At 48.9% G+C, this 12748-nt stretch overlaps 1 protein-coding gene across 1 annotated transcript; it reads left to right on the top strand.

The window, feature by feature from the left end:
• The first annotated feature begins 10343 nt into the window (after window positions 1–10343).
• Window positions 10344–10982, top strand: DNAJB8 (DnaJ heat shock protein family (Hsp40) member B8). The gene has a single exon (XM_005485409.2). The coding sequence runs from the start codon at window positions 10344–10346 to the stop codon at window positions 10980–10982; it is 639 nt and encodes a 212-aa protein (XP_005485466.1).
• Window positions 10983–12748: the final 1766 nt, after the last annotated feature.

The following is a 12748-nucleotide window of genomic DNA, read 5'->3' as shown; positions in this document are numbered from 1 at the left end:
TACTCACAGGTCACCAATGTACAGGGAAGAACCTGGCCCTTTTAAACCCCTTCTGCCCTGGCCAAAGCCAGGAAGAGGTTCTCCTTCCTCTCCCCTTGCTGAGCTCAGCCCAGGGTCCTGCTTCCTCTGCTCAAGCCACTGCTGTTCTCTGTGCAATGGAGCAAAGGTTGGGGTGGCAGAGACAGAAACCTTAATAAAGATAAAATCTATTTCTAATGTCTATAAAAACCAAACCCAAATTCCCAGTTACTTCAACGTGAGCTGTGGAGATGGGGTAATGGAGAATGGAGTTATTTATTAATAGAAGGGCATTTCAATAGAGATGGGAGGAGGTGATATGGGCCAAATGGAGGCATTTACAGAAATAATGCTCAAGAGGTTTTACCCAGCTTGGCCAGGCATCTCCCTACTGTTTCTTAAGAACAGTTGTCTTGCTTTCCCTGAGAAGAGCATTTTTGGGGAGCCGTGTGCTCCCAAAGCCCTGCTATCACTGAACCCATTTACCCCAGACCTGGCTTTCTTTTCCATCTGGAAGTGGAACCAGAAGAGCAAGCGCAGAGGGGGGTCCTACCCCTGCTGGATTTTTTGGGAAGCAGTGTGATGCTGAAACCTCCCTAGCTCAGACCCTCCCACCCCACACCCAGCGCGGGGCAGAAGGAGCCGCAGCCCCTCTGGCACACTCCCTGCCTTTACCTGCCTGGGCAAGGAGCCCCGGGGTCAGGAGCCTGAAAATTGCGTGAGACCCCACTCTGATTCCTACCACTGCCTCCCACAAAATGCAAAATTTCTCTCCCTAAATTTCTCGCCGAATCCTCTTTAACGCACACCTCTGCCCTCGCTTGGCAAGCAAACAGCGCCGAAATTCCCACCTGCCTCTCCCTCATCAGCCATGCAAATAAAAACTGCTCCGAGAGCCCGATGGCCAATTCCCCCTCTGCTCTGGCGGGGAATGACAATTCACAGGGGTCTTCAGGGAGCCGGCAGGGAGGGAGGAACGCGGCACAGCGTGGCTGCGTGAGGCAATCAAGCTTTCCCACCGCCACCCGTCCCCGGGGAGCATCCCAGCTCCTGCTGTGAGGAGCCAGCAGCGTTCCTCCCCCACCTTATGAATCCCCCTTCGCTGCGCTCCCCTTCCCGAGCCCTGGGATGCCCTGGGAAAGCAGCGTCCAGCCCTGGCTGCCCCTTCTCCCCTCTGCCCCTGCTCCTCTGTGCATGGAGGAGAAGGGGAAATGCGCGTTTTCTTAATTGATTTTGGTGAAGAAGACGGGCAGCCGCGGTACTGTCACATTAATTAGTTGCAGAGCTCTTTGCAGTTATGAGCCGCGTTAAGATCAGTGGCCATTGCGTTTTGGTGCTAGGGAGTGGCGGGGGAAGAAGGTTTTCTAAGTTTCTTTGCTCTGGTGGCTTTCTTTAAAAACATAGAAGAAAATAAAAGAGAAAAGAGCCCTGGCTGCCAGCTCTGCGCCCCAGGGCCAACTCCTGCCCTGCTGCAGCACAGAGGATGGGGTTGGAGTGGCCGCTTCGGTCCTTTGACGTTCTCTGCTCCAGGCTGGACAAAGCCAGTGCTTTGCTGCAGTTCTGGCCAGACTCTTCCCTCCTTGCAAGGGCTTCTAAGTGTCACCCCTGCCAAAATGTGGTGGCAACACCAGCTCCTGCATCCCTGCCAAAGTGCGAAGCCAGGCAGACAGACACACCAGTCTCACCTCCGGAGATGCGTGGCCCCTTTTGTCCTCTCTTGCCCCCTTTTGTCCCCTCCTGCCCTCTCCCCTCAGAGAGCAGAGTGGGCTGAAGACTGGAGGAGCCTCCGAACCCCCGGGTGCTGCTCACGGGGCTCAGATCCCTGATTAGATGCGAGCGCCTGCTGCAACCTGATAAGGCGTCAGCGTCTGCCGGGGAGGCTCCGGCAGCGCCCCTCCAGCCGAGCCGCGCTATTGTTCGGCAGATATTACCCAGCACCCTGCTTACATCTGGATATCGATAAGCGAGCCTGTTTATGCATAAACACAGTACAACATGCAGCCACATACCTTTGCATTCCTCCTCCCCTCCCTCCCCTTATTCCTTTATCTCCTCCTCATCTGCTTTTGCCTGTTAAATGTTATCTCTGCTCTGCCTTCAGAGCCCAGTCCCGGGAAAGGACAGTTCTGGTGGGTCACACATATGGGGTGCTGAGGAATGGCAAATATTTCAGGTGAATTTCCAAAGTTTTCAAGGGTCTGGGTGGAGAGAAGCAAGGGAAGACACTTTTGGCAGACCACAAAACTGCCAAATAGAGCCCAGCCAGGGTAGGAAAAGGCAGCATGGTTTGGCCAATATACACAGAGTGTTCCTGAGTCTGCTCAGACAGGACCTCTGCCTCTGGGTTTGCACCCCCAGCCTCACTGCCCAGCCATGCACACAGGCACCCACGGCCCTACATCTGCATGCTCTTATGGTAAGAGTGCTACATCTACTGCAAAAGCAAAAGAGCAGGAATGTGGATTTTACAGTGATTAAAAATTATTTAAAAAAACCAAAAAACAACCCAACCTCTCCCTTTTCTGTTCCTCATTCAGTAAAAGAAGGTCTCAGAAATGAGCAAACACCAGGCGTACCAAACACCACCCTCAGCACCTATGGCTGCCCCCACAGACTAGAACCATCTCTGAGACAAAACACTGCCAAAACTGTGTGCTCTGGGCCTGGACCTGGGAGATGGGAAACATCCAGCAATGCTGTTGGGGAGAAACAGCATTCAGAGAAACATGTCAGGACTTGTCTTTGCTGAAAGGCTGGTGTTCATTGCTGCAGGTGCTGCTGTTGGCCCCTGTGCTGGACCCTGAAAGTGAACCCTGTGCTCAGGAGGAGCCTCAGTGCTGCTCCACTCATGCCATTGGGGCTGGGGCCTGTGCACAGGGGGCTGCAGGGCACTGTTTCTCCAAAAGCAATCTGAGGTTTACCTCGAGACAGCCAAAACACAGCCTTCCCCATGAACTGACCCCTGGACAATTGTGCAGGGACAGGGAACCAGCTGCCAAGCCCATTCTCTTCATGCTCACTATGTGCTGAGGGCTTGGTCCACTGGGCTGGGAAGCAAAGCATCCCATTGCATCTTCTGGTGTTCTCCCAGGATTTGTCCCCTGCTCTCCTTGCTCAGACTATGTCATAAGCTCTGCCCTCAGAAGGACAGCAGGTTGGCACTGGGTGTTACATCCCCACATTAGGGCTTCCAGACCAAAAATCATGTCTTTGGGATGGGCTGGGTGAATTTTAGAAGCAGGCTGGTTTCCAGCTCTCCATCTTCCTATAAAAAGATGGAAAAGCACATAATGCCAAAGGTGCTCACTACACTTAGGCAATTTATCAAGGAACTTTGTCCTGGACCAGCTCAGCGACAGCTGCAACCCAGTTGTACAAACCCAATCACAAGTCACCTCAGAATCAGCTCAACAGGTTAAGCACTGCTCAAGAAGCTCTTCTCAAGCCCTCTGCTCACAGGGGTCACTCAGCCCCAGGGTAGGGGACACATGGGGGATAAGTGGAAAACTGAGGGAGACACTTGTGCATTGTGTAGCTCTCTAAAAGCTCTATCATTCCCACTCTGGCATTCTCCTCTCAAGAAGTGATGCTGCTTTGACTGATTCCACGTGTGGCACAAGGTGCCCATGCAACCCCTGCTGCCCACACACAAGGACATGGGTAAGAGCATGGAGCCCCTGCAAGCACCAAGCAAAGACACTTGGACAGCAGGTAAATGCAAGCAAGTGGCTCCTCAGTGAGGGGGAAACTGTCCCTCCTCCCAGGAGCTCGTCTTCAAGGACCTGCACTCGTTCCCTCCCTGCAGTGACTGCCAATACAGCTCCAGCACTAGTGCTGGTTTCTGGGCTGAAGCAGCAGCAGGGTGTCCACGTCTGTACATAAGCAGCAAACTCCCATTGTGCTCAGGCAGGACAGCATCTCTGGCCAGTGTGTGCTTGTTTCCAAGCATCTGTGCACACACACACACATATGCAACGTTTTGGGAGCCAGGCAGGGCAGAAGGGCTCCCTGCAGGGTGTGGGTTTGAGCAATGGGAGCAAGGGCAAACTCGTGAGCCCAAGGCAGTGCGGCTGCACCGCATGCAGGCTCTCTGGAATGGGGCTGTATACTGAATTTATGAGCTCTTAAGTCATCACATTTACAATTTGTGTTCTCCAGTCTTTTAATCTCAGCAATAAACTCAGACTAAACCTTTGCTGAGGCAGTGTGGAAATTTCACTGTTCCCATCAGCCCTATGTACAAAGTGCCCATGGGCAGGACCAGAACACACTTGCTGATGGCTTCAGTGTTCTTACCCAGTTCCCATTCCCATTAAAGTCATTGGTCAGTCCCTCACCTGCTACCTGGGTTGCCCAGGTCCCCCTTGCTGGATGTGGGTTATATTATAAAATATGGGGGCACAAACAAACACTTGCCATCCCTCCTGCATGTCTGTGTGCACATCACCAGGACCCTCACCACAGCTTTGTACCACTGAGGACTCCCCCCTTGCCCTGCAAACCAGCACCACTGGTGCATTTTTTACCTGTACATAATTGCTTTGCTTCAGAGGTCCACAGCAGTAAAACATCTCTAGGAGGTATCCTGCTAGAGAGTTGGCTCTCAACAAGGACTAGTCTGCAAAGTGAGCACCTTCTTCATTAACAGGCCTCAAACCGAGATGAAATAAGCACCAATAAACCTACTAATGGAGTCAGACCTTCCCTGCTTGGATGAACCTCACACTTCCAGAGGAGGGTGGCATCATTTCTGCAGAATGCTTGAGTGGCCTCAAATAACACACTGAACTGTCAGGCACAAACCCAAGTGATGGCGTGAGCCAGCACTGAAATAATGAGAAGCTGATCTACAGCTTTTCCCCTCTGGTTTATTAAATGAATGCTCCACATACCACTTCCCACTGACTGGAAACAGGGAGAAAATCCCAGAACAGTAACTCATCATCCTTTCTCTCCCTGTGAAGATTCAAGGCTGTGGCTATGTATGGATGTTGTGGAGTGATATAGTTGCTGTGGCTTCACGAGTTACCACACATCAGCTGAACTATGCCATCTGACCGTGCTCCCAGCTCCCTGCAACTGGGTGGTAAAACATGTTCACTCATGATGGGGCTGGAGCAGGTACACTGGCGGGCTCCAGATAAGCATGCTTTGCTGATAAGCAGTACCTCATTAAGCCCCAGGACTCAACGGCTTGCAATGCAATCCTTGCCCCAGAAGCCCCTCCTCTTCTCAAGTTGTAGCTCTCGGTCATGGAACAAGCAGCAGGAAGCCCCTCTGGGAAAGTGGTCAATATTGGATTAGTTCCTGTGTGTTACATGGAGAGGATTTAGGGCCAGAGACCATGCCAAAGAGGGGTGGTGAAAGGACCAGCCAACCGTGTTGCTGAGTACAACTTCAGCACAGCCATGTCTGGAGAGGATACTGCCAATGACATGTGGAGATGATCCAGTCAGTGAAACCAAAGTGCTCTGAGCTCTGCTGGGGTCAGAGTCCATGGACATGAGCTACAATAGCATTTGGGCTTTCCAAGACTGAAGCAAGGTCCAGCCCTGTATATGGGGCATGATCTAACATATAAAACATGTCAGGGCTCATTCTTGACTCTTGGGGACCAGGCCAAAGAGTAGGACCAGGCCTCTTTGTCTTCATATCTCAAAATATAATGTTTTTTTGAGGTTCCTGCCCTTCCCCACTACCATTCAGAAGAGATGGTTGTCTTACTGCCTGGTCCCTTGGTTTAGTCTTAAGCCCCATCCTGAGTCCCAGAAAAGCTGGAAACAGACCCAGCTCTGTGTCCCAGCCTCTGGGGGTCTCTTGCAGTCAGCACTCCCCAGAGCCACCCCATCTCCCATCCCACATGCAACCTCTGTGCTGAGCCCATTGCATGGGATCAATGCACAGGACATGCTGATGCTCCCTCCTGTTCAGAGTGGGGAACTCATGTAGTTTAAGCCTTTTCTGCTCAATAATCACTGCTGCAGAAACAGCAGGCAAACTCCAGACCTCCTGAAAATAAGTGCCAGGTACCTCCCCTTCTCCAGTGCTCCACCCAGATGGGATGGGAGGTACACACATTCAGGATGGGTTCTCCTTACCTAGGTGTTGCGTTTGTATTTTGAGAGGTGAGGAGATATCTTCAGGGCAAATTTTCTTTTTATTTTTCAGTCTTGTTCTGAAGCCAGGCAGGTTCCTCTGTCCTGCCCCGGTGGGAGGAGGGCCCAGTGTGCCCATCCCTGGCCATCATCCCCAGGAATGTCACTCCAAGGCCGAGCACAGCGTCACCCCCAGCAGGGCTGACCCACAGGGAGGCTTCTAATGACAGCTTCACTGGTGGAGCAAAGCTCGACTCATGTTTGTTTGGATAGTCAAAGGACTTGGAACAAATGTCTCTGACTTGGTTTAGATAAAAGGAGCCCAGCCTTGTCACAGAATCAACAGGGCTGACGAGAAATCACTTGTGTAGACCTCCTCTGCCCTCAGATCCTTTTAAAACAGAAAAGACCACAATGACAACAATAATAATTATTCTTTAGGTTGGAAAAGACCTTTAAAATCACCAAGTCCAACCATTAACCCAGCGCTGCCAGTCCCACCACTCACCCACCACAACTAGATGGCTTTTAAATACTTTGAGGGATGGTGACTCAACCACTGCTGGTTGATGGGCAGCCTGATCCAGTTCTTGACAGTCCTTTCCTTGAAGAAACTTTTCCTAATATTAATCTAATCAAAATAATAATAGAAAGTTTTTTTTTTCACAACTTGGAGGTACTCATTCCTTTCTGGACCAGGACTCACTGGGGTTCCAAGAACAAGATCAGGGATTGGGGCTGCATGGTTGGGATCACCTGTCATCTGGGTGACAAAAAGTTTGGCACATTTTGCTGTGTGGTGCTTTCTGTTTTGCTCCCCATCCTGACCTGGCTGACAATCCCTTCCCTTACAGATCCAATGTCTGGCTGGGAGGGAAGAGAAGGCTGGACATGGCAGTGCCTGGAGTGGGGAACCAGGGGGGACATCCACATCCATCTGGCATACTGAAGAATGAAGGAAAAGGAAGGAGGGGGTGGGTAGAAAAGAAAATCCCAAAGATCCTCGGATAATAAGCACCATTAAGGTTAGTCTGTCTCATGATTGTTTCTTATTAAAAAGAGACTGTACTTTATCTGTGCAGGATATGCTGTTTGGATGAGGGAATTAGCAGAGTGACTGCCTCCATATCATCTAATTAGCAAAAATGTTGATAAGCAGATACAATCACATATGATTAGGATCCTTTTAAAAAGCCACTCCATTAATTAAATAGACAGAAAGGCTGCCTCCAGCCCTCGCGTGCCACTGATTAGAATACAAATATTTACACTAATCTCACCTCCATCAGCCATGGGACACTTTTGAGTATTTTTAGTGACATCAGATTACTATTGATTTTCATCCCCAATGTCAGACCATTTTGTTAGTATCTGAAAGTGCTGCCTTCAGTTTCGGATGCTTTAAATCATGTTAAGGGTTTATCTTAATGACGCTGCTGATAACCACTGTTCAGGTCACTCGTACTTTCTCTTCAAAGAACACAGTCTGGGCGGGCTTTTATTGTTTGTACTTGAGATTTAAGATACGAAAAACATTTCTCATTTCAAAGCCTTGGTTTCTAGGGATGGGGCTGCCAGGCCAGTTTGGGTCTAGTTACTTGATGTGTGCATGTCTCATTTCCCTTTCTCCCTGCCTCTCCTTGACCCTCTCTTTTTTCCTTGCAGACCCTTTTGGCTCACAGCAGTGGCCTGTCTTGAATGGCTGCTAATCACTGACGCCTGCTGCCCGCAGCAGACAGACAGACAGGCAGTGAGCATCCTCCGTTTGGGGATGACAGGAGAAAAACACTCCCTACTTTTCAGCTGGGTCGGATGCACTAAATCCAAGACAGATAACCCAGTGCGCCAGCCAGTCTGAGATGGGCTCACGGCATCAAAAGCAAGCAGGGGAAGAGACGCTTTGCAAAGACACAGCAAAAGGCAGCCACCTCCCTTTCGTGCCCAGCCCACTCCCCAAGGTTGATAACAGCCCTGGGACCCTCTCCAACAGACTTTTCTGATGTCCCATTTTCCCTTCTGGGTAATAGAGAGTAGGAACAGCAATTCTTCTTGAAATTTCTGCCAAGCATCTGCAAAAGGACCATGCTGGCAGTGGCTAGGAGCTGCTGGGGACTTGTGGGTGGTAAGCTTGGATCACCCTCAAGTCCAATGGACAATCCTTAAAGATCTAGTGCCTTTTGTGAAGATTTCAAGTGTAAGACTACAGTCTAAGTGAGCGATCAAGTCTTAGCTCTCCCCTCAGTGTAGAAGATCACTTCAGGCTGTTTTGGGAATGCAAAGAGCCCTCTGAGCTCAAATGGGCTGCAGCAGCTTGCTGTTGGGCCCAGATTACTTTTGCCATTCCTACAGAACAAACAACATCCAGCAGAAAAATAATTCATGTGGCACAGCTGCCCTGTAATTAAGAAGACTTCTGTGACACAGGGGGCAGAAGCTGAGATCTGTCCAGTGAGGTGAGCCCACAGGACCATGAGCTCCTCCAGCCCCCAGACCTGCACTGCCCTGCAGCAACATTTACTGCCCAAGGATGGCAAGCACCTCTGTGCTGCTGCCCCATCACTGACCAGTGAGAACACCAGCAGCACAAATACCTCTTCCAGCATGTGTCAGCTCAATTGCTTTCCTCCTTCTGTGATATTGCTGTCTCCAGGCTGCCATGACTGCCCCTTGCTTTCAGAGCCCCCCCATCCCAGTTGTGTGTCAGGACAGCAGCCAGCTCATACGCTGTGCACATGCTCTCTGGTCTGGCTGCCTCTTGACTTCTTCCCAAAGTGTGGGATAATGGAAAAGAGGGCAGTGATCTGCAACATATGCTGCTATTAGTAGGTGTTTATGACACTGTGTTACAGACAGATGAATTCTCATTATTGGCACTTCCTTGGAGATCTTCTTCATGCAATGTTTCCCTCTGAGGATATTGTATTTCCCACCAGAATGGCAAATCCAAGGAATAGAAACAGATGCAGGATAACCCTAGATTCGATTGCCTGTGTCAAGTTCCTGGGCCATCCCTGTTGTACATGTGTACACACCTTGGGACAGGTATCCAAAAATGCACATAGAAAAGAGGCTAAGGTTGGTAATTCTGGGAATTTAATTTACTACCAACATGAAAAGGAGGCTCTTCTGAAAGGGTTAGGCTTGTCTATAATTTCAGAAATATGATGTCCATCTAATCTTGATTTTAGGAAAAAATCCCATTCAGGGTTTAAAAATGGCCACATGGGGAAGTTCCAGTGATTTGCTACCTTCAAAAAAAGGATGTGCAATGTATTTTGAATTTAAATTTGGCTGATGATACCTTCCACCTGCTTTGTCTGGGAGCCTGAAGATCCCTGTGTCACTGAATTTCTGTTCCCATGCAGGTTCTTGCTGACTATGAGGTAGCTGGCACCGAACTTCCTCTTTTGCCAAGTCTCTCACTCCAGAGCGTATTTTCCAATCCTTTAGTCACATTCTATGGGCTTCCCCTGGGCTTTCTCTGATTTATCCACACTCTTTTTGAACTATGGGTAGCCAAACTGCAGCTTCCCTGTAACTGCTGCCATAGGGAATTATGTCCCATGGATAATATGACCTGACTACACCACACTTCCCTGGATTGCACACGAACCCACACTGTGTATTTGAGAATCCCACTGCAGGGTGGGTTCAGGCAAAAAATAATCTGACAAAGTCATAAGGGTGGTAAAACAGTGAAAGACATTGCCCAGGGAAGCTGTGGATGCCCCATCCCTGGAAGTGTTCAAAGCTGGTTTGATTGGGGCATTAAGCAACCAATTCTAGTGGAAGTAGTCCCTGCCCATGGCAGGGGACAGGGATTAGATGGCCTTTTAAAAAGGTCACTTCCCACCCAAACCATTTTATGATTCTATGGCAGTCCTGCATCACAGCTGCGTCAGCACAGTTACATCCAGCAGCTACAGCATCATGTGCATGATCTACATTTACAGACAGAAGGCCAGTGACAACCAACTCTCCCTGGAATGTGGTCAGGACAACAGAGCCAGGATTTGCTGAACCCTCTCTGAGGTCACAATCTCACAGTTTGTGAGCAACAGGTTTGAAAAGAATGTCTGTGGTCAAGCAGCTCTTGCTGTCCTTGCACTGCAGCAGGGCAGAGCAGCTCATGGGGTGGGCTGAACATCTCTCTACCCTCTGCATGCTGATCAGCCTTGGTAGGAGAGAGAAAACCAGGCAGCTTCCAAACAACCCCAGGTGTCCTCTGAGATGGTAGATTACTACAGGGTCCTTGGACTGCAAAAAAATGCCTCACAGGATGCTATCAAGAAATCCTACCACAAACTGGCACTAAAATGGCATCCTGATAAGAATCCCAAAAACAAGGAGGAAGCTGAGAAGAAATTCAAAGAAATTGTTGAAGCATATGAGACTTTGTCCGACCCTCAGAAGAGATTGTTCTATGACAAGTCTCTTGATGAGATAAGAATCCGCAGAGAGAGAACTCCGACGAGTTCTTACAGCTTCTTTGACCCTCATCATGGATTCACCCATCAAGACGAATTCTTTGGAGGCATGCATCCATTTTCATGTATTTTCTTGAACCCTTTTGACATCAGAATCAATGGTGAGAACTGGCAGACCAGCAGTGGAAGTAGAGGAAGGCCCAGGGAGCCATTTGTGCAACGGAATTCATTCTGTTCCAGCGGACACCCCACCACTTTCTTTGCTGAAAACTCATCTGGGCCATATGGTCTCAGAACAGTGATAACCACTACTGAAGTGATCAATGGCAAGACTGTCACCACCCGGAAAATCTTTGAGGATGGGCAGGAGACAAAGGAAGTGGAAGAGGATGGCCAGCTGAAGTCTGTAATAATCAATGGGAGAGACTACCTGAATTCCTAATGTGTCTGCAAGCATTGACTGCAAGCTGTGGGACAGCGCTCTCATAGCTCAACTGATGGGATTTACTTCAAGAGTATCAATAAATGCTCTTGACACAACTGATGCAGACTTCTCAATGGTTGGGAAAAAATACGTCACAGGTAAAGATACAGTTATGCTAAACTAAAGAGTGTGAGTCCACAAGGCCTCAATGAGGTGCTAGATAGTGATTATTCAGTAAATATGTATCACAGGTACATGTGAAAGCAACCTTGCTGGTTTGCTAAAGAGACCAAGTTGATTAATAGACCAATAGGAGACAAGATGATTTGTGGACACGTAAAAGAGCCCTATAACAAGCTATAGGTTCCCTTCCCAGTCCTTGAGATGCCAGTGTTAAAGTTTACCAGCTGGACGAATAAAGCCTTATGTGACTCTCATACACAACCCTAAGTGAAGAATATCCTTCCTACTTTTGGTGTATGAGAAGATGCATATCCACTGAAAAAAGGTTTTTATACATGGGAAGAAGGTTGGCAGGAGTCAGTGGGACATGGAGAACCTAGAGGAGAGAGAATGGCATAGAAAAGAACAAAAAAAAAACACAGCAGAGGAAGGAAGAAAACATCTTTCCTCCAAGTGTAGAAGAAAATTGGGGCTTGCTTGAGAATGCCCAGCAAATTATGATCAGAGACCCTGATGGAAGTACTGCATAGCTCAGGGGCAAAAACTGAACAGGGAAAAGGTGAATTTGGCTCTTGAACTGGGACAATCTATATTCCCTCTCTGCCTGGAGTCATTCAAACACAAAGAGCTAAATTCAAACCATGAGCCAACAGATTCCAGGGGGCTGAATTTAGCTCCCTCTTTGTGCAAAGCTGGATGTGAAGACTTAGATGATGCTTTACCATCCTTATTGTCTTGCTCACAGCTGCAAGAGCCAGTTCACAATGCATTTCTTGCACAGCCTGCCAGCATGCTGTTCTTGTCCTCCACTGAGCTACAGAATGCACTCCCCATGTTTCCACCCTCCCCTGGGCTGACATGAGCTGCTGAGCCTTGTTTCTGGCTTGGCCAGGTCGCCTTAAGCATTTAAAATCGTACACACCTCTTGTTTTTGGTCCCACGCTACATCCCCTTGAGTTTCCCAGCTTTCCCTGCCCAGTGATGTCTCCCTGGAGACTGGAACTCGTTTTCAGGGACATTTTCACTTTAATCCAGACTGTAATTGCTGCCTGTGTTTGGGCAGGTCTTTGCATCTGTTTCCTCTGCTGTAAAATGGGAATAACAGACTCCTGTGCTTTGCAAGAGACTGTGAGGTAGTGTTGCTAGTAACGGACTCTGAGCATTGATGAATAAGTTAAATTAGCCAGAATGCTGCCATCCCTTATTCAAGCCTTTTTCTCTTGTAAAGACAATGTAGCTTAAATCACCATCCTTAGCAATTGATGCCATGTCCAGCATAGAAAAACAGGCAAAAAACGTATTTGTAATGTTAAGGGCTGTTAAGCTCCTCTCCCAGCGAGAAAAAGGCAGCACTGGGTTGCAAGTGTAAGCTCAACTGCATGCTGGGTGCATGGGGGGAGGCCAGTGGCAATGGGAGCAGGGAAAACCTCAATGCAGGGACAAACTGTCTGCTGCTCCTCCACAGTTTGGAAGCCATCAACAGTCCTGCAGGCATTGGGACTCTGAGAACTGCAAATATTTAAGGGGCTTGATACAGAAAGATTATTTTGGTCAGAGCAAACACGAGTCAGTATTTCTACCAAAACTTCTCCTGTGGACAC

The sequence above is a fragment of the Zonotrichia albicollis genome, chromosome 12 (assembly GCF_047830755.1).
Source record: "Zonotrichia albicollis isolate bZonAlb1 chromosome 12, bZonAlb1.hap1, whole genome shotgun sequence".
Lineage (NCBI taxonomy): Eukaryota > Metazoa > Chordata > Aves > Passeriformes > Passerellidae > Zonotrichia > Zonotrichia albicollis.
Note: the sequence above shows the minus strand (reverse complement) of the source record. Positions and strands in the feature narration are given on the sequence as shown.

What these genes read in the sequence shown, in the direction of transcription:
- DNAJB8 (XM_005485409.2), top strand. Translation starts at nt 10,344, where the DNA reads ATGGTAGATTACTACAGGGTCCTTGGACTGCAAAAAAATGCCTCACAG.